The sequence below is a fragment of the Sordaria macrospora genome, chromosome 1 (genome assembly GCF_033870435.1).
Source record: "Sordaria macrospora chromosome 1, complete sequence".
Taxonomy (NCBI): Eukaryota; Fungi; Ascomycota; class Sordariomycetes; order Sordariales; family Sordariaceae; genus Sordaria; species Sordaria macrospora.
This window is the reverse complement of record NC_089371.1, coordinates 6,301,529-6,327,762: the sequence shown is the minus strand read 5'-3', so window position 1 is coordinate 6,327,762 and position 26,234 is coordinate 6,301,529. Positions and strand designations below refer to the sequence as shown.

Below are 26,234 nucleotides of genomic sequence, written 5' to 3'. Positions count from 1 at the left end.
AAACTGCCCTCTCCCTGCGAACCGTGGCATTGTTTCTCCTCTTATCCACCACGATGAGAAACCAACACTCAACCATTCAGGCAGCTGCAACACCAATGTTCACTCTCCTCAACCGCACAACGACTCACGTCCAGTCCATCGTCGATGTTCGCATCATCATCAACCCACATCGACGTCTCAAGCCTATACGATCAAGCGAGAGCCCTGTCGTGCTCCCCTAACTCAGCTTCAACCATCTTGCCTCTCGCGTCGAAGTCGGCAATTATCGCCATCCACATCGCCATCTAAACCATTAAGAACTTTCTCCATGCATGCCATTCACATATGCACATGTCTCATCCCCAAAACACCACTCGTCCATTGCTCTTGAAGTATCACAGCATTCTCCGCAGTCTCCGCCCTCCAGTCCTCCAGTCCCCGATCTCCTGCATCTCCAATCGTTCACGATCCCCCCCACAACCTCATCCGTCATCTCCACATATGCTTCCCTCATCTAACTGACCTCAACTTTCCATTTGCTTCAAACAACTGCTACTGTTACATCTGCATAATAAGATGGCGCCCCAAAGCTACCTTACCCGTATGCATGTCATTCAAATTGAAATGCTGTAATATGTGATAGGATAACCCAATCCATTTCCCAAAGCCGCCCCCATTCCCCATCTTGCCTCAGCTTTTGGTGTGTCTCTGCTCTGGCTGTCTGTGAATGGTTGACCATTAGCCTGGACTAGATGGCCCGAACGGGAGTTGGTGGCTAGGACTGCCCGTTTGTCGACAAAGGTTTGGCTTGAAGTCAGGGTCGAATAGTTATGATGTGAGAGACTGTCTCTCCTGAGATGGATCCGTCGTATCATGGAAGATTACCACGCATAGTGACGATACCAGAGACGATCTAGGCACTTGAGACGCTAAGTCTATCCATGGTAGGAAGACCGAAGAGGGTGTGTTTGTAGTGTCGAACAACGTACTGTCTCAGGCACCCTTTATTCTCCAATCTGTGACATTGTTGGCGAACATCACCATCTTGCCTTGCGCCATAGAGGTAGGTTCGTATATCTCCAAGCTGCCATTATCTACCTACCCATCTAGTCCACTATTTGTTCGTTGAACATCAAAAGAAATGCTGAATGTATAACATTTTGGGCCATTTCTGCGTCCGGAATCGCCAGTTAGGTCATCCTACACTAGGTATCTGAAGCATCGTATCATTTGCCCCCAAACGATCTAGGTATCTAGTATCATCCTCTTATCAACTGTCTATCAAGTGCCTATCAGCTGGACGACAACTAGGTGACTGGATAAGCATTTTTGCGGGCAGTCCGCCTCATTGAGACTCAGATATGATCCCCTCAGCTCGCAGCTTCCAGCTGCTCTACCATCCATTATCGATCATCGGTCATCGGTCATCGATCATCGGTCATCGATCATATCATCGGTTCGGTTATCGGTCCGGTGGAATCCGAGCCAGGTTAGCAGGTTAGCAGATTAGCAGGTAGCAAGGTAAACAAGTTATTAATAGATTCCATGACTACATGTTGAGTGGAGGATGGAGCAGCGGAAACTGGACTTGGGAGTTGGTTGGATCTGATACATACCGTACTGCACTGAATGAATCATGACAATGTGTGTGGGACCGGAACGGCAAGCCCGGACTCCCCGGGTTAGCCGGTCCGGAGATAACGGGAAGGGAAACTTACGGTACAGGGAGAAGGTGGATTGCGGCCTGGACCTAGATGGACTGTTAGACTACAGTATTACTTTCTGTGATTCATAGCGCTGGTGAACAGCTAGATATCAGAGATTCAGAGGGCTGGCCAAGTCTAGGTGTCTTCTCACCTATCAGAGGGCGAAAGTCTGCATAGTTTTAGCTTCAACGGACATTGTCCTTGTCACTTACGTCCGTCACTTAGTTACATAGCAACAAGCATCGCGAACGACATCGTAGCGACATTATGAAAAGTCAAAACCATTGATTTAATTGTTCCTTTCTCGGTTGAGACTATCTTGCGTTCCATCCGCAACCGCATATTTTCCTAGCGTATTCCTACTCGTCAGGACTAGAAACGCCTTAGTCTGACCCTGATTGCAAGCAATGGGTCGCCGGAGGCGTTTCCAGCCCAGACGAGTAGTGTAGAACATTTGTATACATGGATAGTTGTACAGCAAACTATCAGCGAGAGCTACACGCTCTGGTCGGAGACAGCAACCCAAACAGAATGGATGAGTAAAGTAAATGAATGAAGGGGAATGACAGATGACAATGAACACGCGAAAGACCCTCAGATTAGCTCTCTTAAGTTCTCACTGATAACACGAGCCAAATCTCCCTCTCAGTGATAGAAAGGTTTGTTGTAGACCTATAGCTCTGCTGCCTGCAAATTTGGCTTTTTGGAATTCGGTCATCACCGGGCTTCCGTGTTCATTGTCAAGTTGTCAAAGAAAACAGTGTTTTGGGAAGAAATAAGGGAAAGGTGTATGACTCTCCCTATCTCACTCCAAGGCCCCCAGGCAAGAGTAGTGAGCTCTGCCCGGAAACCCCCTCCGATTGAAAACTACATTTATCCGTCATCGGTGCTGCTCTAGACGCGAAAGAGGCGTCTGTCTCCCTACAAGCCTTCACGCCTGTAAACAGAGAGAAAGTGAGAGAAACAAAGTACCCCTTCTGCGTCGGCGCACCTCTGGTTTAGTTTTTCGTCATTGCGGGCTGTGGAAAGGAACCCAGGGAGTGAAGACAGCGAGGGAAACGGGGAGAGGGGAGTGGATGAGGGAAACAAAAGCCAGGGAGGACAAACTGCCCACGGCCATGGTGTGGCTGGAAACGTACCTCGCGCGAAGGAGAATATCCGTGCAGCAAGCACATCAGACCCCCTTCTGCCTCACCCCAGCAATTGGGCACGATCTCTTCCTGGATAAGGCGAGAGTGTCGTTGAGGATAACCCCGTGAGAGTGTCATTGAGGACAGCCCCATGACCCACCCAGGCATCGATCGTGCTTGCAACAGTAGGGCTCGGTACGTGGTGCGTTCAGCCAAGCTATCCAAGGTGTGGGATGACGGTCCCTCTAACACTTGTTCTTCATCCGGACGCCTGCGATCTGGATCTGCCGCTCTGGACCAAGGCCGATGCTTGCCTCGACAGCTGGCAGAACGGGTCTCACATGATGTCCATAACCTGGGAGCATACCTGTGAGCCGGTCTCCTTTCGGGTCAGGCGTGAATAGGTCTGCTCCAAGACAGGACATCCAGCCTTGCGGCAACCAAGCCCCGGTCCTTCCATGGAGTAAGGGGTTCTTAAACAACTTTCGGTTAAGAACCACCCCATGGGTAGGAGTCGGCGATTTATAAAGCTGGCTGTGAGACGTTCGTGCTGGGGAGACTGTTGAAGCGACAGCCGCACCGGGTCCAGGGCAGAGGACCAGATGTACACTTGTCCAGGTGGTGATGATTGTGAAATGATGTGGGTGGGAGGGGAGGGAAGAACGTAGAGTGTTGATGAAGTGGGAAAGCTGAGGGGATGCGAGATGGGAGGTGTTGTCGAGGTCTGCTCAGATATCCGTTCTTGTTGGGCTTTCATCTTCTGCCAGATGGTTCGTCAACTCTTCGAAGAGGGAAGATGCCCCTATCGGTGGAATCAAGACACCCTGGATTGTGATGGTTTTCTTCACTGCAAGACCTCGGGAGTAGCAGCAGGGTGCGACGAGGGTGACAGAGAGGTGGTGCCCTGGGTAAGTTTGCGATAACTGGAATGTGACTTGAGGAGGGGTAGTTAAGTTGCGAGTTCGAAGAGGGTCGCCAGGCGCTGGTGAAATGAATGTTGCGGGAAAATGAGAGGTGAAAGCATTGACGGAGAAAAGTATCCGCCAAATAAACGTTGGCTCGCCTCGCATTATCCCCAAATCGCGTGCTCAATCAGCAAGAGCGAGATGCATCCTCGGGCATCGCCGTATCGCCGCATCGCTGTATCGCCGCATCGCCGTATCGCCGCATCGCCAGACGTGGAAGGAGCTCCCCAACCGAGTGAGACTGTGAGAGCCATACCAAAGCCTCGTCGAGCTTGACCTCCAGGGCCGCGCAGATACTGCGGCAACAGCCCGAGGAGCATTCCACGTGCAGAGGGCGGTCACAGATAGTCGTTGTTTCGGAGGTGAGCTGGTCAAGTCGAGACCAAACTCCTGACCGCGGTTGTTGGATGAAGGAGGTTGAAATTCAAGACGCGTTCGAATTGCGGCGCCCTATGATCATCTGCGGTGGAGCTCGGGCCACAATCGCAGGAAACGCCACACCACCAAGCAAACGAGGCATCGATCGTAGCCTTGCAGCCTTCCTGTACCTGCACATCATCTTTGAATTTCCGACTAGCAACACTTCAAAGTTCACGGCTGGCCACAATCAGACCTCCCACTGCGCCTTTCAATTACCAGCCGATCCTACTTGTCTCGTTCGAAGAGCAAGTCTAGGTCACCAATCGCAATACCCTTCAACAGACAATCAACACCTAATCTCCCAACGCAACCCATAATCACCGTTCAAAATGGTACAGTTCTCAACAGACCTTCCACACCTTCAATCACCACCGTTTAAACCACACAAAGATCCCTGTACTAACAGTGCCCCTTAAATCCAGGCGCGTAACTCCGAAAAAGCCCAGTCGATGCTCTTCCGCTTCCGCGAAGCGCAAGCCGCAGACCTAGGCATCATCGACGCGGGCCGCACGCGCCGCCCGCGCTCCATCACCGAGCAAGACAGCATCCCCGCCTGCGAGAAGTGGCGAGGGCAAGTTCTAAAGGAGATCTCGCGCAAGGTGTCGCGGATCCAAGAGCCGGCGCTTTCCGACTTCCAGATCCGCGACCTGAACGATGAGATCAACAAGCTCATGCGCGAGAAGCACATGTGGGAGGTGCAGATCCGCAACCTGGGCGGCCCGAATTACATGCGGAGCGGCGGGAAGGTGTACGATGAAGCTGGAAGGGAGATACCTGGTGGAGGGAGGGGTTATAAGTATTTTGGACGGGCGAGGGAGTTGCCTGGTGTTAAGGAGCTGTTTGAGGCGGCGATGAGGGCGAAGCAGGATGATGAGAAGCCGTTGGAGACGAGAGATGATTTGAGGAAGCAGGTGGATGCGGCGTATTATGGGTATGCGCCGGGCGAGGAGGACGAGAAATTGTTGGCGTATGAGGCGGCGAGGGAAAGACAGGCGTTTGAGAACCTGGCGAAGGCGGCGGCGGGGTTGGAGCCGCCTCCGGGTTGGGAACCGTTGCCGGGTGATACAGGTGATGGACAGGGTTGGGAGCTGCCTACGATGGAGGAGGTCCAGCAGGAGCTTATTGATAGGAGGAGGAGGAGGCTGCTGGATCAGCTATAGCATCGCGAAGAAGACTGGGACAGCTTCCAGTTGGTGCTTGAGAAAAAAGGGACGGGAGTGTAAGTCTGTTGCACGGATATCCTGAAGGTTCGTTTTGTAGCATTTACACGGATATGGCTCGGCGTTTGGGGCGCAAATCAATGGGACACGTAATGCTTTGGGGAGATTCAATAACAAAGTTCAGCTTAAGTGCTGTGTTGATAATATTCGCGTCCCCTATATTACTCCTTATGCTATGTGCACTTGAACATCAGTACCTCGTTCATAATTCATATAACATGCCATAATCCAGTTTCATCATTAACAAATTGACGCCAAATTGACATATCCCGTGCCGTTATACCGAGCCCCAGTACCATATCGCTTTACCCAAAGTTCCCCATACCCGTAAGACTATGAACGTCACCGCTGCTGTAACTAACAATCAGCAGAGCGGCCAGTTCTCCTTGATCCAGCCGGCCATCAACTCCGTAAAAGTCCCATCGACATAACTCTTGACATCATCATTAGTGTAATCACCTCCAGAAATCTTCAGCGCAACCATGACCCATGGCTGGATGAAGTCAAAGAAAACGAGATCGACTTTTTCAGGCTTCTCATCATCCTCCTTGGGTGAAAACCCAACCTCAGCCTGGATACAATTAGGTACGACATAGAAGTTAATGGCAGAGTGGACAGCATCATCGCCATCATCGCCAATGTCATCCCTTGTCGTATACCCTTCGACCAGAACGGGCTCCTTCCTAGAGCCACCATCGCCTGACAGTGGCTTTTGTCCTTCAACGGCTGAGTCACCTGTGAAGGAAGGCATTGGCTTCTCGTGGATAATGTCCTCCGTAATGGCGAACTGCTCGGGAATGCCCATAAAGCGGGGATCCATAGGAGCTTGCTCCTCCATGACACTAGCCTCCTCCATGATCCTTCCGGCATTGTTGAGCAAGCCAATAACCTTACTGGCAACCTCGTAAGGGACGTCGGGGATGTAGTGCAGGACGCTGAGGAAGGGCGAGATGATGTATGTGGTATCTCTCGTGAACTTGCCCTTGAAGATGTCGAACCGGATAGCACCGGTGTTCATGATGACCAGACGAGGGACATCCTTCCGATCGTTATTGATGGCGATCTCAGGAAGAACCTCCTTCTCGAGCCACGTGTAGATGCTGTCCTCGGAAGGATAGGGCGCCCTCGTCATCCACAGGTCCTTCGGCGCACAACCGAACGTGTAATCCAGATCGAGATCCTTGCGGGCCTGGGCGATCATTTGCGACACGTTTCGTCCATGGTCGGTAGAGAACGTGGACTCGTCCAACCCGGTGTGGTAGTAGAGACCCAACAGGTTGTTGTCGATATACCTGCGGTGGAATGAGAGTCCCGCGACCTCAGCCGAGGGCGGTACGTCGATGGCAGCAGCAGCGACGACGTCCTTGGTTGTCCTCTTCAGATCACCGTCCACCGACATCCAGCCGATCGTCTCAAAGTAACGACCGCTGGCGATAGCAAACGACTTGGAGTCATACGCCGTCGCGTCACGCACGTGCACATGGCCGCCGAAGAACAGGATGGGCGTGAACCAATTCTGCTTACGAATGGCTGTGAAGATCTCCTTGAACTCGGGCATCTTCACGCCGACGTGGCCGATCACCACAAACACATCCGGGTTCTCTCTGATGGCGTCCTGGAACCACTGCTCCTTGATGGTCTCCCTCACAGGCTGCACCACCGTGTTATTGGCATTTCCGGTAAAGTCGAAAAGAAAACCCATGGCGACAATGGTCAGCTTCTGGTTCTTGGTCTGGAACTTGCGGTACCGCTGCGCCATGGGGATCTGCAGTCCCGTCTTAGGGTCGATGTAGTCCAGGTTGGACGCAATGTACTTCTCCTGGAAGTTCGGGACGGTCCGCAGGTGCTCTCCATCGGCAGTTGAGGCATGGTACAGCTCGTGGTTTCCTGTGCATATTATGTCGACGTCCTGCTCGCGGTATATGTCAAAGTAGTATTTCCCCTTAGGATTTGAGGCATCGTATAGTCCGTTGCCTTCGACGCGATCGCCTGTGTCGACGAGGAGCAGATCAACGCCCTGCTCGTCAGCTTCTTTTTGAAGATGCTCGGCAAATGATATGTAATCGCCCCAATCGGCCGAATATTGTGCTTCTTGCAGATGTCCGCCGTGCCAGCCGTGGGTATCTGTCGTGTGAAGGAAGTTGAGCTTGCCCCAGACGAGGTCTCGCATGGGCGCGGCGATGGGAGAAGCAGCTCCGGGCTGCGCTGCCCGTGCCAGTGTCGCGATGGCACTGGCGACGAGGACGGAGGCTTTTACAGCCATCACGAAGGGTTCCTGATGTGTACGTATGTCGGCTTGATGTTCAAATGTAAATGTACTATGCAGCTTTGCAATGTCGGTGTTGTCTTTCTGGTTATCATAGCGCCGAGGGTGCTGGCCGTCAGGGTACCCGCCGGCTCCGGCAGGCAACGCTTATCGACGTGCCTGCCGCGAATGTCGAGACTTCAGCTGTCAATGTGGCTTGGGTGCGTGACTGGGGCACGCTTATGCACAGCCACGTGAAGCTTCCCAACCACCCTGACCGATTCGGCAGGTGGGCACACGGTCTGAATAACACCACAACGACGGGACCAACAGCAGATCGAAATGGTGCAATCAGATAAAAACCTCGAGATAAAAGCGGCAATGTTCACGAGACGGGAGGTTCAAGAGGGTGCAGTCGCTTGGGGTGTCTGCTGACACAACTAGATACTGGCGTTACCTCAGCATCGTGGTTCGTGATTCAACTTTACAAATATTGTTGGTATGGAACTGGCCTCTTTATTCTCATGGAGGGCAGTCAAGCATATTCTCATTTTTCCTATACCGACTGTTGGTCAGCCGCCGAGAATTCTACAGCGAGCAAAACTCCATAGGCGGTGGTTTCTGTGGACCTGGTGAGTTTCATATACTCGGGGCTACTGTGTATGTACCCAACCTCAGCCAACCTCTCCAACTCCGCTTGACCGAAGCTTGATTCTTACCGCTGAAATGTTTTGGATTATGTGTGGACCTTGCTGGGTCCTTGACTGCGCGGCTGGATACTGCGAGAAGAAGCAAAGAATCGAGGCGAAATTCAGATGAGGGGCAATCATCACGATGCCAGCCTGAGAGTGTTTTCAGTTGTCTGCCCGGCTGTTTATCAACTCTTGTTGCGTCTTGTCAAAGGTGTGTACGCTACGCACGCCACAGGGTCGAAGAGGGTCTTACTTGGCTACCATGGGCGATCAACTGCAGGTACAAGACTTATAAATGGCCCGAAAACTGGGCCATGTGCCGTTTTCCGATACCAAGATCGAAGAAGGCGACCTTTTTTTCCAGTTTACAAGAAGAATCGTACCATTATAGAGTATGCCATGGAATAAGGCGGGTTTCAAGGGCATCGAGCAAGACGGCTGCAACAGCGGCTCTTCCCCTGGCCATGGCCCATGACGCACCCAGGCCCGGCTCCAACTTTACGACGGCGACCCCATACGATGATGAAGTTGAGGAGCTTCGGTACCTCGGTGGCATTCCATGGTGGATGCTATCCGTATCCGACCTCGTGGATGACGGGGTTCCGGGGTCAATATCGGCCGGCGCAGTCCGGGTTCGCCAATGCTATTGATGCAATGGCAGGATGCCTATCTTATCTCGATGTTTCAAAACAAGTTCCAACTTCCCGGATTCGAGCTCGGGGCCCAAGACATGCATTCCCAGACAAGCACACAGATATGAAGTCAAGTTGGTGTCGACCACGCATCATGTGTTTGCGGTTGTGTCTGCAGCCCAGCCGTCAGGTACGTGGCCCGGTATCTTGGTGCTGTGCATTTCCCCCCTCGTTCAACGCAGTCTTTCTGCTTTTTTGACGGACCAAAGTCAGGTCCCTCTCGCATGAAAGAAGTCAACGCAGGTGCGGCGCCAAGCTTCCAACCAAAACTCCGCAGCCCCCTCCATTTCCATTTTCCATATCGAAAGCCACAAACCTCAAGGCGTCGAGTCTCGTCCTTCTGAAGCCCATTGCTCCACCACCATTCCACCATCACCACGATCACCAACGCAGCCAGGGTTCACACCTTTCCACTTGTTGGCGTATCCAACGGCAGCGAGGTGCGCTAGAGCTGCCCTGCCTGCTTGTTGACCCTTCTTTCTTGCCTTTTCAGGCTGCCGATGAGGTGCTGCGTGCAGTGTGTGCCCCTCCAGTCCCTCCCCTGGTCAGATATCTTCTTTCTCTTCCCGTTTCCAGAACATGGTCCGAACCTAGCCCCGACGGTGAGTCTCGCTGGCCGCGCTGCCTCTTCTCCTCATTGGTTTCTCCCACAACGTTTCTCACGTGTCACCACAATCAACTTCTTGGCCCCTGAGGGAACCCCGTTCTGGCTCCTTCGGGACGGGTATTATTGGACATTGGGCCACTGTACGGAGCTGCTACAACACTGCCTCGCAGCCGCGAAGGGGGTCGATGGGACTGGGCCTTTGCTGGGCTGGGGTAGGTAGCTCCAGCAAGCTGCACAGGTCTACCAGGGTTGGTGGTGCTTGGACCCGACTTGGTTGCTGTCGACCCGAGCGAACGAGTACCTGTCTCCAAGACCTCCCCGCGTCTTGGTCTCGCGGCTGGGGAACCTTAAAAAGGTTATCTGTTGCTCTTCTGCCTCTTCGAGTCTCTTTCATCTGAATGTTTCATTGTTTCCTCTTCTCCCGTTCTCTGCGTCAAAGGCTTCGTTTTCCCCGCTCTGAACAACGTTGGAATTGCTACAGGAGATCAGGTAATTGTGTCGTCTAGCACATTGGAGTAACAAGCCTGTGCTGGTTACTGTTCACCTACTGCATCATCGTCACCGCGCTCAGCTGGCCTTACTGCCACGGCCCTCCTCCCATCGCTGGCAGTGACTTCCCAACCTTCTTTCCTTTCTACAATTTCCTCTCCTCTTTGTCTTAGTTACTTGTAGCTTGGGGTCGACAAGAGGATCGTAGGAAATAGCAATCATGGTTACCACCACTACTCAGGCGCCGTCTCGCCGCTTCCCTTCTATGATCGAGATGGCCTCTCAAGCACCTTCTCGTCATTTTCCTTCTATGATCGACATGGCCGAGACCGCCTCGATCCGCTCCGTCGCACCTTCTTACAGTAAGTTTAACAAAATAATTTCTGCTTTTCAAATAAAAACATGCACTGATAGTCGAACATAATTTAGTTTCTGAGGTGCCTTCCTACCATTCGGATCGTTATTCATATGCCGATCCATACAACCTACCGGATGAGCCTGCACCGCCTTATTCACCGCCAGCTGCAGGATGGGACATAGCCGGCCGGCTCGGTGTCCTCTCCTCCTTAGTTCCCGCAACCCTGCCCGATCCGCCGGAAGAGCCCCGCCGTGAACGCAACCGCCCCCGTCCCCGTGCAGCGGCTGCCACCGAAACTTCTACCGGAAGTACTTCCCGGGGTACCTCGAGAACCACCGGTAGAACTAGCGGAAGAACTACTTCCGACACCACTTCCGCAACCACCACTACCAGCACACGAAACCGAAACCGCCTCGGTAGTAACTCGGCCGCCAATGACAGCTCCAGTACCATTGCCAGGCTCGGAAACCACAGCAACACCAGCACACGAAACCGCAGCCGCCTCGGCACTAATACCGCCGCCAATGACAGCTCCAGCACTATTGCCAGGCTCGGAAACCACAGCACCAACACCCGGAGCAACAACCGGAGCGCCAACCTGAACCCGAGGACTAGCGCGGCCGCCAGCTCCACATCCCTGCCCACCACCGCCAACGCCGGTCCCCGTCCCGTCACCGGCGGCCGGACCCGGGCTCAGACCACCACGGAAACCACTCCCTCCCGATCCACCAGCTCTCCCTCCCCTCCTCCCCGCGTCGGACTTCCCCCGGTCCCCTCCGGCCCGGCGCCGCGAACCGACTTCCCAGTTCTCGGCGACTTGCGCATCCCGTCCCTCTCATCCATGTCCTCCAACCCCAACCTCCGGCAATACCAAAACGTTGCGCAACGGCGCGCCGCAGCCAACGCCTCGACCACCAACCTGGACGGCCTCCGACGTGCTCTCGACCGCATCGAAGAGGAGCGGAACAACAACAACCCGTCCAACAACGCGGCGCGCCCGCGCCCGCTCGAGGACCCCTATCTGGTGGGCGAGGAGGCGGCGGCCAAAGCACGGCGGGAACGATTGGCGAGGGAAAATGGCGATATCCTTGTTCAGGAGAACCATCGGTGGGATCTGTTTTTGAGTACGTTTGTCTTTTCGTCTTCTCATTCTCAATGACTTTTTTCCAGTCAGACATGTCTTTCGTTGTAGATGCTAACGGCTCTCAACTCAATCTGCACAGACCTCATGAGAGAACAAGAAGCACGCCAACCGGGCTGGCGCCGTTTTCGCAAAAACGTCGAGACGCGCACCAACAAGCTGCCTTTCCGACTCGGCATGCGGGCGCGATAGCGTCGGGCTGTGTGTCGGGTTTTGTGTCGCCGCCGCGGCGAGAGGCAGCAGCAGCAGCAGCAAGGCTGAAAAGCCACCTGCTATTATGATGAGACGAATCTCCTTTTTCTTTTCCCTGTCGTCTTTCTCATCCGGAGAGACATGACGCGCATCATTCAAAGGCGTTTTGCATTTGCGAATTTTTCCATTTCGATTTAGACCTTTGCTTTCCCTGTTTTGCCTTTCCTTCGGTTTTTGTCTTCCCTTTTCCTTTTCTGTTTTTTTTTCCCTGTTGAATCAGTCAAAAAGGAGGTATGGCATGGTTTATGGCACGAGAACCCCTCCAGGAGCTTAGTTGGGTTGCCATGATGGATTGCGGTGTTATCTTTGCTTCACTTCCCCATTTGCATGGGGGACGACGACTCCGAGTGTGGCATTGTCCCACGTTTTGCATCATGGCGTTTTGGTTTTCGCTGTGTTGTCCTTTTTCTTTTCTCTTTTTGGTGATGATTTGGAAAATTTCGGAGAAGTTTGGCGGCAACGGCCGGGTTTTTGAAATTGAACGAATGATATGAGCGATGTTGATTTTTCCGAGAGATCTTGCAGAAAGTTGGCATGGATGAGGATGAGAATCAGAATGAAGTAGGCCTGTCTAGGTTATCATTTTTTAAGTCTCAATGTCCAACATGCATAAGCATGACGTTAGGAAAGAAACAAGGCGTGAAGCTTTTATAAAAGTGTAGGTCGATGTTGTGATCATGCACCGACCGATCTTCATGTAAAACATCCCCAAAAGTGGTTTAGTCGAGGCAGTGTAAGTTGATCGCTTCTCCAAATTTTTCTGTCGAATTGTGAAGATATGACTTGATGGAGATCACGTGTGGTGGTATTACGAGTCATCGACTATGTATATCAATACGTAAGATAAAAGTGGTAAAAAGTACCTCTAAGTTTGGTACGCACGGTTGTTAAGATGATGACTATTATTTTACGATTGGTAACTCTGGTTCATTTAATCCGATAGCATTACGTCTTGTATCTTCATAACCTCTCCGTTGTCACTGGACTTAGTTTGAGGGCCGACGGACCAAAGGACCAAAGGAACTGACGAATGTGATAATATTGTCAAGTTGAGGAAGAAAAAGGCCGAACCACACGTGAGCGGAGGAGAAAGGGTCGGGTTCTTAGATGCGATGACAGTAACCAGATGAGATGAAAGACCAAAGACCAGGCAGATGATAACCCAAGCATCTAGAAAGGTGCTGGCATGTCGTGCCATCACATCGGCGATGTAGACGTCTTTTGCCTCTATTTCTCTACTTCTGCCCCCCAATAAGACTATAGCCCAAAAACAAAACAAACCAGTAGCAGCAGCAATTCCGTTTAAACGCCAGGCCAAAATGCTATACACTTTCAGGTTTGCGCCCCCCTCCCATGTACCCATTCATTCAGCTGTCATCCGTACCTCTTTCCTTTCTTTGAACAGAGCTCGTTATTTTCGTCGTTGGAGCGTATACTATCCTGTTCAGTTCCTTGCTCACATTGAGTTTGTGCAACACCAAGAGTAGATGCACTCTTTCTCTTTTTTCTGCCCGTGGATAAGGACTCCCAACTGATTTGATTCGGAGACAAGATATTTAGCCCTTGCTCTTGGTGTTGAGGATGAGGGCAACGATGAGGCTAAGTGATGAGGCTCGGTTAGCATAATGCTCGGAAAGGTTGAGTGCCATCAAAGACATCAGCTAGACTGGCTGGCTGCTCTTACCCATAAAGACCGAGAACTTCGCCGAAAATGAGGATCAAAACCATGCCAACAAAGATCCTCGACTGTAGCATGAACGATCGAACGCCCTTGTCGCCTACGATACCAATGCAATAGCCAGCGGCAAGACCAGTGAGGCCGACTGATAGACCACACGCAAGATGCATGAAGCCGCTGTGGTGGAAGCCGAAGTTAGCTAGACCATTTCCCAAGATGTATGACCTCCAAATTCCGTGTCTGTCAACTCTTAGACGCCGTCGATGCTGAAACGTACTTGAACAAGCTATAATGTTGACCGGATCCTGGCGGCCCAAGATCTTGTGCGATCAGGACAGCTACGACAAGGGCGTAAACGGCGATGATACCGGACATGACGACGGGGATCAGGCACTACCAAAAGAGCATGTTAGTCTTTGCAAGACAGCACTGTAGACACATTGCTGGGGAAGGACTAACCTTCATGATGAGGTCCGGCCGGAAGGTACCCACGCCGGCGATACCGATGCCAGACTTGGCTGTGCCATATGCGGCGCCCGCGCCTGTGAAGTTGTGAACGACATGGTCAGCCTTTGTAATATTGGGAAGACGTCAAGTTGGGAATCGAGAGCCTTACTGCCAAAGATCATGGCGGCTGCGATGCCGGCCTGGTAAGAGAAAACATTGTTAGTAAACATTGATGTTGTTGTCGAGTGATGTTGTTGCGTGGTTGTGTCCCATCCATCCCATCCCAGCTACACCTTGTTGGCCACCGGGAATGGGTCGGTTCGCGACTGGTGTTGACGTACCATGCCAATGAACGGCGCGAACTTGGGGGCAAGTTCCGAGTCGGCCATGATTTCGGCCATGGTGACGGCTTATAGACAAGACTGATTCCGTATGTTGGCGGCGATAGTAGCTTGAAAAAGCGAAAAGTTGGGGCCAGGCGCTGTGATGTCGAGCGGGATGTTCGTCAGTTGGAGACTCGAGACGCTGCTTGGTTCAATGGAGCCAGCCGACGCAACGACGCAGCGATGCAGCGGGAAGCTTGGACCACTGCCGCCTGCCCCAGATTGGCTTGGTGTTAAGGGCATTAGCGCTTGCAGTCACGTGCACGCTCAGGAACACCTTCAGTGCGTGCAGGCTTGGCTTTCCACTTGCATCAACCTCAACTTCCAAAACTCTTGAATCAACATCACAATGGGTGGTTGGAAATTTGAGCACTCACCAGTCTGCTGGAGTTGGTGCTGCTTTCGGCCCCCAATTAACTGGTTGACGATTAGGTTGGTGTATAGCTGAGGCTCTGGGGTATAACGCACATCGATATGCCATCATCCAACTTGTATCATTCGACAGGAACGCTTGAAGACAGACGCCAGATGCAACTTCAGTTCGCAGTGCCACAACAAGCTGAGCGGAAACGTTGAGATCCGGAGGCGCAAAATGCTACCCGTATGGTAACGGTGACGTCCTCACCTTTCCACTTGGTTGTGTAAGCTCAACCGTACTTGAACCAGTTAATATAAAGATATTGCGTGGTGTTCTGACTTTTCAGGTTACCCACTGGTTGTACAATCCCCAGCTTGACGAACACAGTGACAGCGGGATGGACTTAATCGGAGATAGGGCTCCCTCCAACTAACAATGACCTTTCAGACTCCCTCAGCCTTGCCCATGGAATCTCAATGGGATCTCTATCTATTGCCGTCCCACTTGTAGGTTGAGTTCTATTCACTGGAAGATGGAGCTTTGTCGCAGATTCAAAGACAGTCAAGGATGGACTCAAAGTTGTATGTAATAAGTTGAACCCCTTTTGAACCCCTAGTCGACGGGGGAATGGCCTCCCCGCAATTCAGGAACAACAACGTTCTTACAAGGTGGATCGCCTAACCACCGAGCAATAAGTGAATTCAGGTTGACGTTTTATCTACGATCAGGAGAGTAGAAAGACTCGCCGAGTTCCATCTTTTCATGCAACGTTGTATGTTACCAAGCTCTTCTCCGTGAACTTCTTTTCAAAGCCTCTCCAACCTGAAGTAGAAATTTGGACCGGGGTATTCAACACACATCTACACATCTACAGGGCTTCTCCCAATAACATCAGCCCCCATCCCGTATCACAACCGCCGGGAAGTGGAACAAAACGACCTCGGAGCGCACGCGGAAATACCTTGATGCACCCTCCAAACAATCCGACTGACCCGCCATCTGGCGGCACAAACCAACACGGACAGGACAGCTATCAACAACGGGATGTGATAGGACAGCCCTGGAGAGTTACCTTGGAGGTCAGCCTCTACACTACGCAGAAAGTGGAAGGCAATCTAGAACATTGTCTGCCGTATCCCGTATACTTTCCCAATGCTTCCCTCCCTCCTTCTCTGGACACGACGACAAGCTAGCCCCATCTTGGCATTCGATCTTCATCTTTTGTTGTATTGTGACGTTTGTTATTTCCGAGAAAAATACTCGTTCCAATTCTTGCGCATCTACATACTTAGTAGAGCTTTTATACATCTTCAAAAATATTCAAGTTGGCTGTGTTCAATACACTGGTCGGCCCAGCCCAGATGCAACCAAGACTAGATCAAGAAGCCCACGCCGGTTCCTGATGCTCCACTTTTGATTGCAAATGGCCCCCTGTGGCTCCGGGTCCTCAGCAGCAAGAAGCCCTGTCGGTCATTCGGTCGGGTCCCCATCAGCCATCCATCAGCCATCATCCACCGCACACCACTGCCCTGGCCGTAGTTCGACATTCCAGCCCCGTACCCGTACATTGGCGACCTTTGACCCTTCTTCCCCCCCGTCTCCGTCTCCGTCCAGTCCCCGACCCTGTCGACCGTATCTGCCTCTACTATTCCAATCGACAACAGAGAGGTTGACCAAGGTCGTGCTTTCTTGCTGCGCAGGTGGTCGGCTACACTTGAGGAGTAGATTGCAGATTGCCTGCACAGTCGTACCTTCCGTCTACCGAAACTTTAGTCAACAGCCAACCGACCTGCCCACTATTCTAGACCCTACCTTACCTGTACAGTAGCCCCCAGCTCCGCCGACGAACAAGCGCATTGAGACAGGAGCGAGCGAACATCTCGCATCAACCTCTCCAGTACCTGCATCGCATCAGTAGCATTATCCGACCCCGACACCAACGCCGGCCGTCCGCCCGCCCGACGCCGTCATGGCCGACTATCGTCAAGACCCCCGTTCCCGATCCAATCACCCGCAGTACGGCCATCCCACCAGCAGTCACGGTGACGGCTACGGACAACGAGATGCCGCCTTCTCCAACATCTTCGGCGCCGCCCCGCCCCCCGGCCGATCGCACACCATGACCTCCTCCGTCCCGCCCCCTATGATGAGCCACAGCGAAGGCCGAACCCATACCATGTCGTCCACGTCGGGAGGCTCCATGCAGAGACCGCCGCCACAACGCCCCCCACCGCCCGGCGGACCCGGAGGAGGCAGCGGATCAGGGGAAAGAGGAGGCTATGGTGACCCCCGAGCGCGCCTCGACACGAATGGGTATAGCCAGAGCCAGCGCTCCGTCTCGGCCGGACAGCAAGTTCCCTCTGCTCAGTACCTACAACAGCAACAAGCAGCGCGACGGCCCCCTCCTGGCGCCTACCCCCCTCAACATGCTCCGAGGGGTGACTCTGTGAGAGCCGATTCTCTCAGGGGTCCCGCGCCCCAAGGTTTCTACAACAATGCCTCGAGATCTCCCGCCCAGGGTTATTATAACCAGCCGGGGGGCAGGCCGGCGCCCGCCTTGAATTCCGACCCCTACCGATCGCAGTCGCTCGCCAGCGTTCCCCGACCGCAGATGTATCAGGGTGCAACTTCACAACAGTCGCCAGCCAACGCTTTCCGCCAGGCCCAGTACAACGGGAGCTCGGCTCGGACAACCGCACAGGGGCGCATTGTGCCCGAGAGGCATGAAGATCGTGCCATGTCCATGACCGGCTACCCCTCATACGACCGCGATGCCCACCAAACCCCTAGCGGAAGAGTTATACCCAACAGGAGGGCACCAGGATCTAGTCCCGACCATGGCCCTACGCCTTCGCTTACTGGCGGGTACCCAGCTGGTTTCCAAGCTTCCGGAAGCCAGTCGGGAAGAACTGTCAGCATCACATCCACCACAACCGTCGATGTGAACGGGCGAACCATGTCCATGGCGTCTACCATCGCCCCTTCGATAGCACCGACAGAACGGAACGAAGATGGAACCTTGGTACATCGGTATTCGGGCGGCGCATCGTCCATGACAGGTGACCGGTCCGTTACCGTTAAAATCAGGATGCCTCTGGTATATCCGGCTCTTCTGTCTCGCGTGGCCGAAACGTTCCGACGCAAGATCGTTGTAGGAGATAGGACGAAGAACGAACTGACCTACAAGAACGCTTTCAGCGGTGCCGAAGCCGTCGATGTGCTGTCATACATTATCAGGACGACCGATCGAAACTTGGCCCTCTTGCTCGGCAGAGCTTTGGACGCCCAAAAGTTCTTCCACGACGTTACATACGAACACCGGTTGAGAGACTCAACCTACGAAATGTACCAATTCAGGGAAACACTGACCGATGACGAGAAGCCAGCGGTCAATGGTGTTTTCGTCCTGCTGTCCGAATGTTACTCCCCAACATGCACACCCGACCAGCTCTGCTACTCCATCGCATGCCCTCGCCGTCTCGAGCAGATGTCCAAATTGAACCTTAAGGGTGGAGCCGGCCTCAAGCAAGAAGGAAAGGCTGCGGTTAACGATGACGATGTCGATCAGACCGACGAGCAGAAGTTGTGGATTAACAGCGTACCGAAGGAAATTGCCGACAGTATCGGGGACAAGGAGAAGAAGAGACAGGAGGTTATCAGTGAGATATGCTACACAGAAAGGGACTTCGTCAAGGATCTCGAGTATTTGCGGGATTTCTGGATTTACCCTCTCAAGGGCAAGATCAACGGTCACTCTCCGATTCCTCTGCAACGGCGGGAGCGCGTCGTACGGACCATCTTTACCAACATTATCGATCCTCCAAGCATTCACGGCGTCAGTTCGAGGTTCGCCAAGAGTCTTACCGAAAGGCAACAGAAGACTCCAGTCGTTCAAAATATTGGAGACATCTTCATGGAATTCGTCCCTCAGTTCGAACCATTCATCCTTTACGGTGCGAAGCAGTTGGAAGGCAAATTTGAATTCGAGAACGAACGGTCCATCAACAAGGACTTTGCAAGATTTGTGGACGAGGTTGAACGCCGCAGAGAGTCAAGAAAGCTGGAGCTGAATGGTTACCTCACCAAGCCAACCACACGTTTGGCGAGATATCCTCTACTCCTAGAAAACGTTCTCAAGTATACGGAAGATGGCAACTCGGATAAGGAGGATCTTCCCAAGGTTCTGGTTATGATCAGAGATCTGTTGAGCAGGGTTAACGCGGAGTCGGGCAAGGCTGAAAACCGCTTCAACCTGCGCCGTCTGCACGAGCAGCTCAAGTTCCGCCCCAATGACAAGATGGACCTCAAGCTCACGGATGAGGGTCGTGAGCTTGTATACAAGGCTCAGTTCAAGAAGTCGCCAACAGAAAATGCTGATCTCACGGCCTTCCTGTTTGATCACGCCGTTCTTCTTGTGAAGATTAAACAGGTTGGCAAGACAGAAGAAATCAAGGCGTACCGCAGACCTATACCCTTGGAGCTACTTTCTATCAAGGAAATGGAGGAAATCATTCCTTCAGGGGCTGTCAAGAGGACTTCGTCAAGCTTGCTGCCTGCTCTACGCACTACTACCGACGCTAAGAAGGGTGATGGGTGGCCGATCACGTTCCGACATCTTGGAAAGAACGGCTACGAACTAACGGTGTACGCATCGAATCAGGCAGGACGACAGAAATGGCTCGAGTTCATCGATACCGCCCAGCAGCAGCTTAGGGCCCGTGCGGATTTCTTGAACACTACGATAATATCGTATGGTTACTTCGCCGGTCCCAACAAGGTCAACTGCGCTACGCCATTCGGTAAGTATCTAGACACGGCCAAGTCAAGTAACAGAGTTCTCGTGCTAACAAAAATACAGATGGTGGAAGGAAGATTATCTATGGTACGGACCAGGGTATCTTTGTCTCCGATCGTAAGACCAAGGAAATACCACCGAAGCGCGTTATCGATGTGCAAAACGTCACCCAGGTCGATGTTCTGGAAGAGTACTCCCTGCTGTTGGTACTTTCTAACAAGTCGCTATACTCGTACCAACTGGATGCGCTTAACCCTAACGAGCCGATCTCATCCAAGCGTGGCAAGAAGATCCAAAGTCACTGCAACTTCTTCAAAACCGGCATTTGCCTCGGCCGCCATCTCGTGTGCGCTGTCAAGAGTTCGGCACTCTCAACTACGATCAAGGTGTACGAGCCGAACGATGCCATGTCCGGCGCCAAGAAGCAAAGAGGTCTCAGCAAGATGTTCAACGCCGGCCAGGACGAACTTCGGCCATTCAAGGAGTTCTACATCCCAACAGAATCATCATCGGTGCACTTCCTCAAGTCCAAGCTCTGCGTTGCATGCGCCCGTGGCTTCGAGGTTGTCAGTCTCGAGACCCTCGAGACGCAGTCCCTTCTCGACCAGGCCGACACGTCGCTCGACTTTGTCCAGAGGAAGGAAGCCGTCAAGCCCATCCATATCGAGCGTCTCAACGGAGAGTTCCTCCTCAATTACAGCGAGTTCTCGTTCTTCGTCAACCGCAACGGATGGAGGGCCCGTCCCGAATGGCGTCTGGATTGGGAGGGAACACCACAAGCCTTTGCGCTCAGCTATCCTTGGATATTGGCGTTTGAGCCCAACTTTATTGAGCTCAGGAACATTGATAACCTCGCGGTACATATTGTGCCGCACAAGAATATCAGGATGCTACACAGCAGTACACACGAGGTGAGTCTTCTTGATCTAGATGTAGTCAACCGCGATAACGGACAACGCATAGCTAACACTACTGTCAACAGATTTTGTTCGCATATGAAGATGAGCGTGGCGAGGATATCATTGAGGCCATCGATTTCTGGAAGAGTCAGAAGAAGTCGGCGGACATGTAGATGTAGTAGTCATTCTCCTCTGCCATCATTACCGGTTAACTATTTAAATGTAGGTATATGTGGGCTGGCAGCTTTAATATGTATCTCGCGCAAGCGGCGGTGGACATAAATGGGTGGGACCCGGACACAAGGAGACATGATACACAAACAACAACAATTTTATGGATATGGAAGAAGGGGCCAAGAAGAAGAAGAAGAAGAAGACGAAGAAGAAGAAAGGGCGGGGTGTTATTGTTGCTTTCATCATCATCTTTTTTTACCTACTATTTCTTGTTTATTCTTCTCTCTACTCGTTTTTTGGTCCCTGATACAGAAGAAGAAGCAGCCATTTACACATACTTTTTTGTTTGCAAGCAAAAAAACAAGGAAGAAAGGAAGAGATCGGGAGAACGGAGGACGGCAGGCACACACACACCACACACACATTTATCAAGGCCAAGGCTTCCTTCCTACTCATCTCATCTCATCTGTTTCCTCTCTCATCTCTCTCTCTCTCTCTCTCCAGAATTTTTAATACCCTCTTTCTTCTTCTCATCCAACCTAACAAAAAACAAAGAGTCGTCATGGTCATGGTGTTGTTGTTCCCTTGGTTCTCTTGAGAAAGGCAAAAGAGCAACTTGAATCCGTCCGTCCCTCCGTCTGCTACTTTCGCCTTTGTGCGTAAAACTCCACTCCACTTCCACTAAATCGGAGAGAGGGTGAATGAGAAGTGAATATTCCCACGTAGTATACCTACCTACCTACCCTCTTCCCAAGACTCACGAAACGAAACAAGAAGAAACGACAAAAGGACTTGTAAGTGGATTGTGAGAGAGAGATCATGGTGGAAAACGTGCCTGACATATACCCAGGACAGGTACAACTGATAATCGCAACAAAAGAACCAGATACATTAGCTTCGTTGACACTTAGGTCCGTCCCTGGAGGTATAGAAGCTCTAGACCATAACCCCACTATTCACACATACATGTACGCCCGAATATACATGCCTCTTGTGCCTGTAGACGCGAACCTATTACATATTATGTTCCTTTTCCGTTAGTTATTCATAACATCCAAGCACCCGAGTGGCTTCGTAGTACCTCTCTACCTCTCTACCTTTGAAACCTCGAAATCATCTTGGACCCGCGCCAGGTTGCCAGGAGTGGTGTCTGGCATTGAAGTCGCCAGCGAGGAGTGCCCTTGTCGTTGGTTGCCAATTTTGCAGTAGCTCGAGGGCCGACATATCGTTTGACCGGCGGTAAATGTTAACGAAAGTGACACCCTGAGTCTCTACCCATAGTAGATCTCTGGTATGGCCGAGAGTGAACCCTCCTGCTGCCATTCCCTTACGAACGTACGTGGCGACGCGTGGGTGAGTAGTAGTCTCCTTTGTCCATGTGCGGACAGGAGTGTAAAGAGCGTAGAGGGAGTGCCCGGGAATACCAAAGCGGCCCTCGTGGAACCACGCTCGTGGCTTTTGGATCATAATCACGTCCGCTCCAGCCTCACTAGCAGCTTGGAGGGCAATTTCGTGCGTGTCGCGTGCCTTGTATAATCCTCCTGTAAGCAAACTCAGCATTCTCTCCTCCTTCAGTCTTCCTTGGGTTTCTTTCCAGGATTGTCTTCCTAGCCTTTTTCTTCACAGTCTCTTCATAATTTTTTCTTTCTTTTTCACATAATCACTTAAATGGACTCTTTTGCTTACTCTTTGCAGGCTCTCTCTTTTCGGACTCTTTACGATCTCTTTAAAGGTGTCTTCACAATCTCTTTACGGACTCTCCAGAATCTTCGCGAGTCTCTTTAGACTCCCCTCTCCTTATATTCTCTTATTTACATTGGTCTTTCCTTTTCTCTGCCTGTATCATCTCCCCTTAGATATAGTCTCTTCATTGTGACCATAACTGATGGGATGGAGCTTGGGAGTAAATCTGACATGTATGGTAATCTAGTCTACCAGAAAAGCCTGGACCCTGTTCCGACCAAAACGCTATTCGATTCCCAGAGCCCGCCCCCTCGCCCCCGACTCTAACCCCCACTCCGTAGTTCCCGTCCGTCCCGTTGCTTTTTTTTTATCGTCCGGGCCGGAGTGTCCGGGGTTCCCAGCTTGCCGTTTTGGGTCTACGTGTTGTCGTCCTACATTCAATGCTCACTTCCACTCCCAGTTTCAGTTCAGTTCCGTCCAGTTCCGCTCTAATTCCTGAACTTCTTGGTGCTTTACCTTGCGACGTATTTGCTTCGGATCTAATTTGGTTAGCCAAATCCAACGCAGGCTGTTGAGAGTAGAATTATACCAAGAAACATACTACCTCTACGTAGAAGTGGCCTTGCAGAAAAAGTTTACTGCAGTATGGTCTAGAATACTTACTGCAGTAGCCCAAAATCGAAAGATTAACATGGAACTTCACGCAATTATTATGGGTTTTCCCCCAAGCTTCTGATGACCTAGCACTTTTCTGTCCGTTAATTTCTTCCACGGGTATATAGCTGTTAAATATCACACACAAGGTGTAAGCTAACTGAAGAAACCCCATTGATTTCCGTCTCTTTTCAAACAAGTCTCTATAACCGAGTCACCACATCCTTTTTCAGATTACCACTCACATAAGTAATCCACCCCAACCCCACACCTCTATTCTATCTACTGCGTCTTCTTAACAGTAACCTTCTTCCCCTTGGCAACAGCAGGGGCACTATACATCCAAAGCGCCACGAAGCCCAAAAAGCCGCTCACCGTGGCGCCGATACCGGCAATCCACGGCCACGCGCCGCTGATGACGTAGCTGCGTGGCCACTCGTCGTGGGCCATGTGGCGGACCGACACCGTGTTCTTCACCTCGATGTTGGTCAGGAAGGGCCGCTTGTAGTTGACCTTGAAGTTGAAGATGCCGTGCTGGTCCGGGATGGTGAAGACGGTGCCGTAGTGCATGGCGGCCAGGCGGTGCGACTCCTCCTTGAGGTTCAACCGGTGGAAGGGCGAGAGCATGGAGAACTCGAGCTGGACCTCGTCGGACTCGGGCACGTTGAAGCCGATCCAGTGGTCCCAGGCGTATTCGGCGAGGGAGATTGTGTAGGACTGTTGTGTTCACGGAGGAGCGGTTAGTTATTGTAACAAGAGGGAAGGGCTGAATAGAACAAAAGAGATAACATACCACATTGTTCTTCACCCGATACATCTCAGGGTTAGAATCATTCGGCGCTCCTTCCTCCTCCAAATGGTGCTCCACCCAGTTAACCTTGAGCACACCAATCTCCTGGAACGTCCAGCCGGAAACGCGCTTGGCAAACTCCCTGTTGAATGTCTGAACGACAGGCTTGCCGTCCAGCTTGGTCACGCTGGCGTCGAACCACTTGTCCTGAAACATCTCGGCCGAGCCGACCACCGTCACGCGCGCGTTGTTGCGCGCCTGCACCGTTGACACTAGCGAGAGCTGCTGGCCGGCCGCGAAGAGGTCATCAACGACTTCGGCCTGCTCCTTGGGGTTGTAGCTGTAAGCGGTGCGCGGGGCGCGCAGGATGGGGTTGAGAAGCTCGCCGTTGCCGAGGACAGCGCCAACGCCGCGCGGGAAGGCGATCAGCTTGCTTCCGGCATCCTCGCTGAAGAAGTCCTTGATGCCGGCGCGGACGGGCTTGGGCGCCGGGAGAAGGAGGACATCGTGCTTCTCGGCGGCGCTGGTGATGTCGTAATTGAAGTGATCAACGACGAGGCTGTTCCGGTCGGCGGGCAGGGTGATGTCGAGCTCGGAGAGGAGGGAGACGAGCGAGGTGGGTGTGGTCGTGTTGGCACTGAGAGCCAGCAGAATGTTGCCCTGGGCGTTGACGAAGTCGAGGAGGGTCTTGGGCGTCAGGTTGGGGCCGAGACCCTTGGTGTGGACGGGCAGGAAAAGGACGTGATCGTAGGTGCGCTCGCCTAGGTTGAAGAGGTTCAGGGAGTCGCTCTTTGGTGTTGCGTAAGTGATCTTGAATTCTCGTTCTGGGAGGGGATAGCTTGGTTAGCGCAAAGGATCCAACGCATCCGTCAATCCGTCTTCATAGTACTGGAGATTCACTGACCTGCTAGATCAGCGAAGAATTTGGAGTAGGTGGCCTTGTCGGCGACATCGTCCAGGACAACCAGCAACCTGTTGCCAGATGTGCTGATGGCAGCCACTACGCTCGCTAGCGCAAGCAACAAGAAGGATAATAGCGTCCTCATGATTCGTCCCTTGGTGTAGTTGGATCCTGGGAAGAAAAGAAGGACTCCAGGAACTCAGCACATGGGAATTGGTAAGGTAAGTAGTTGGTTGATTATCTTCCCCGTCAATGCTGTTCAGGTTGTCGTTCAGTCACCTAGTGGAAAGTTGTAGCTGTGGTGTTCAGTGCTTCCCCAATCGATAGCGCTGCAGCTTCCAGCATACGTAGCCGTTTGCCAAGACCTTCCCGACTGACCCTGGACAAGTCCCACTGGCACTGAGAAAGCTGAGAGCAACCCCCTGTTCGGTACAGTGGGTACCTCTACCTTAAGATTGTGGCTCGAGCTTCCTTCGAGCTTCTTGAGCGGGCGCGGACAAAGCGCCAAGAACAGTCGTGGGACACCCCGGCCAGCAAGAGTGGGCCGTCGTGGATTGCGCCGCAATTGAACTTCATGGAACCTCCCGGCGGGCGACGACGGCACACGCACGGCCTCCATCTCGAGTCGAATTCGCAGACAGCAGCTGCCGAGCGAAGCTCTCAACGACGCCCAACGCCGACGACGATAGTGACGAGAACAGGTTTCCCTCATTTGACAGGCCACAGTCAAAGCTAGAGGTATGCCAGCCCGCCAGCCTCAGCTTTCGTACCCCAATCGCATTCTCAGTTCCCATCGTCATCAGAAATCCATCAAGCCGAACTTACACCCACTCCTCCTCGAACTCCACCCCCGAATAATATCCACGAGTCAGTTGACTAACACGCTGCCTGGCCCCCGTGTGCCTTTCCGTCACCATAGAAACGAATTACCTACCCCGAAATAAAGAAATAAAAACAATGTCCGGCGCACTCCCTCACTTCTGGGCCCAGCCCTTCCGCTACATTCGCTGGTCGGCCCGCGAGAAGCCCGCCTACTTCTACTCGTGTGTGATCGCGGGTCTCGGTCCGGTCTTTTTGACGGTCGTCCCCCCCGTGCGCAAGTACTTTGGGGATGTCAACCCGGCGCCGATTCCTGTTACTTATCCTAGTACGTTTTCACGCTTCCTCTTTCCTCTTGTTCTTATACATTTCGGATTGGGGGGTGGAAATAGGCTGACAAGAACGATGTTTGCAGTTCCCACCGGACCTAGGAAGCAGTTGACGGGTTTCGGTGATGATACCGAGGAGGCATAGAGTGTGATCGTTAGTGGCTGGAGGGGGCGGGAAGAAAACATCAAGCAAGCGGATAGACAGGACGCTGTTGTTATGGACATAAAGGATTACAGAAACTTTAGACCACGCGAACCACAGAAGTCTGGACGAATATCAGAATACAGGATGATATCTATCAGAGACGAGACGAGAGATCGACTGGCTTCCTGTTCTTTGCCGTTAACTCTTCGCGTGGTTGCTGTTGTTGGGGAAATGGGACGAGCGGGAGTGTGTGTGCACATTGTAGGTTGTAGGATTAAGGTGA

At 52.4% G+C, this 26,234-nt stretch overlaps 7 protein-coding genes across 7 annotated transcripts; 4 read left to right on the top strand and 3 right to left on the bottom strand.

Annotated features, from left to right (window-relative positions):
* Nucleotides 1–4,649: 4,649 nt before the first annotated feature.
* Nucleotides 4,650–5,360, top strand: SMAC4_01343 (uncharacterized protein; the record flags this gene model as incomplete). Its single annotated transcript, XM_003352461.2, has 1 exon — nt 4,650–5,360. One exon carries the CDS (start codon nt 4,650–4,652, stop codon nt 5,358–5,360), a length of 711 nt encoding a protein of 236 aa, XP_003352509.2.
* A 172-nt stretch (nt 5,361–5,532) lies between these two features.
* Nucleotides 5,533–7,726, bottom strand: SMAC4_01344 (uncharacterized protein). The gene has a single exon (XM_003352462.2). The coding sequence runs from the start codon at nt 7,681–7,683 to the stop codon at nt 5,785–5,787; it is 1,899 nt and encodes a 632-aa protein (XP_003352510.1). The 5' UTR covers nt 7,684–7,726; the 3' UTR covers nt 5,533–5,784.
* Nucleotides 7,727–7,880: 154 nt separating this feature from the next.
* On the top strand, nt 7,881–12,620 carry SMAC4_01345 (uncharacterized protein). Its single transcript, XM_066089570.1, has 3 exons — nt 7,881–10,507; nt 10,575–11,627; nt 11,727–12,620. The coding sequence occupies exons 1-3, from the start codon at nt 10,366–10,368 to the stop codon at nt 11,834–11,836; spliced, it is 1,305 nt and encodes a 434-aa protein (XP_065945802.1). The 5' UTR covers nt 7,881–10,365; the 3' UTR covers nt 11,837–12,620.
* A 274-nt stretch (nt 12,621–12,894) lies between these two features.
* SMAC4_01346 (uncharacterized protein) lies at nt 12,895–14,546 on the bottom strand. The gene is made up of 6 exons (XM_003352464.2): nt 14,363–14,546; nt 14,191–14,221; nt 14,034–14,116; nt 13,852–13,967; nt 13,581–13,751; nt 12,895–13,495 (listed from the first exon to the last, which is right to left on the bottom strand). Exons 1-6 carry the CDS (start codon nt 14,420–14,422, stop codon nt 13,453–13,455), a joined length of 504 nt encoding a protein of 167 aa, XP_003352512.1. The 5' UTR covers nt 14,423–14,546; the 3' UTR covers nt 12,895–13,452.
* A 1,566-nt stretch (nt 14,547–16,112) lies between these two features.
* SMAC4_01347 (uncharacterized protein) lies at nt 16,113–21,262 on the top strand. The gene is made up of 3 exons (XM_003352465.2): nt 16,113–19,561; nt 19,621–20,468; nt 20,540–21,262. Exons 1-3 carry the CDS (start codon nt 16,732–16,734, stop codon nt 20,627–20,629), a joined length of 3,768 nt encoding a protein of 1,255 aa, XP_003352513.2. The 5' UTR covers nt 16,113–16,731; the 3' UTR covers nt 20,630–21,262.
* A 1,790-nt stretch (nt 21,263–23,052) lies between these two features.
* SMAC4_01348 (uncharacterized protein) lies at nt 23,053–24,991 on the bottom strand. Its single transcript, XM_003352466.2, has 3 exons — nt 24,662–24,991; nt 23,761–24,581; nt 23,053–23,684 (listed from the first exon to the last, which is right to left on the bottom strand). The coding sequence occupies exons 1-3, from the start codon at nt 24,801–24,803 to the stop codon at nt 23,250–23,252; spliced, it is 1,398 nt and encodes a 465-aa protein (XP_003352514.1). The 5' UTR covers nt 24,804–24,991; the 3' UTR covers nt 23,053–23,249.
* Nucleotides 24,992–25,233: 242 nt separating this feature from the next.
* SMAC4_01349 (uncharacterized protein) lies at nt 25,234–26,228 on the top strand. The gene is made up of 3 exons (XM_003352467.2): nt 25,234–25,396; nt 25,578–25,805; nt 25,893–26,228. The coding sequence occupies exons 2-3, from the start codon at nt 25,616–25,618 to the stop codon at nt 25,949–25,951; spliced, it is 249 nt and encodes an 82-aa protein (XP_003352515.2). The 5' UTR covers nt 25,234–25,396; nt 25,578–25,615; the 3' UTR covers nt 25,952–26,228.
* Nucleotides 26,229–26,234: the final 6 nt, after the last annotated feature.

Coding starts and splice junctions, on each gene's coding strand:
- SMAC4_01344 (XM_003352462.2), bottom strand. CDS start 7,683: ATGGCTGTAAAAGCCTCCGTCCTCGTCGCCAGTGCCATCGCGACACTG.
- SMAC4_01345 (XM_066089570.1), top strand. CDS start 10,366: ATGGTTACCACCACTACTCAGGCGCCGTCTCGCCGCTTCCCTTCTATG. Junction 10,508..10,574: donor CTCCGTCGCACCTTCTTACA/GTAAGTTTAACA, acceptor AACATAATTTAG/TTTCTGAGGTGCCTTCCTAC. Junction 11,628..11,726: donor TCGGTGGGATCTGTTTTTGA/GTACGTTTGTCT, acceptor CAATCTGCACAG/ACCTCATGAGAGAACAAGAA.
- SMAC4_01346 (XM_003352464.2), bottom strand. CDS start 14,422: ATGGCCGAAATCATGGCCGACTCGGAACTTGCCCCCAAGTTCGCGCCG. Junction 14,117..14,190: donor AGCCGCCATGATCTTTGGCA/GTAAGGCTCTCG, acceptor ACAACTTCACAG/GCGCGGGCGCCGCATATGGC. Junction 13,968..14,033: donor GGCCGGACCTCATCATGAAG/GTTAGTCCTTCC, acceptor CTCTTTTGGTAG/TGCCTGATCCCCGTCGTCAT.
- SMAC4_01347 (XM_003352465.2), top strand. CDS start 16,732: ATGGCCGACTATCGTCAAGACCCCCGTTCCCGATCCAATCACCCGCAG. Junction 19,562..19,620: donor CAACTGCGCTACGCCATTCG/GTAAGTATCTAG, acceptor ACAAAAATACAG/ATGGTGGAAGGAAGATTATC. Junction 20,469..20,539: donor TACACAGCAGTACACACGAG/GTGAGTCTTCTT, acceptor TACTGTCAACAG/ATTTTGTTCGCATATGAAGA.
- SMAC4_01348 (XM_003352466.2), bottom strand. CDS start 24,803: ATGAGGACGCTATTATCCTTCTTGTTGCTTGCGCTAGCGAGCGTAGTG. Junction 24,582..24,661: donor ATTCTTCGCTGATCTAGCAG/GTCAGTGAATCT, acceptor ATCCCCTCCCAG/AACGAGAATTCAAGATCACT. Junction 23,685..23,760: donor ATCGGGTGAAGAACAATGTG/GTATGTTATCTC, acceptor TGAACACAACAG/TCCTACACAATCTCCCTCGC.
- SMAC4_01349 (XM_003352467.2), top strand. CDS start 25,616: ATGTCCGGCGCACTCCCTCACTTCTGGGCCCAGCCCTTCCGCTACATT. Junction 25,806..25,892: donor GATTCCTGTTACTTATCCTA/GTACGTTTTCAC, acceptor CGATGTTTGCAG/TTCCCACCGGACCTAGGAAG.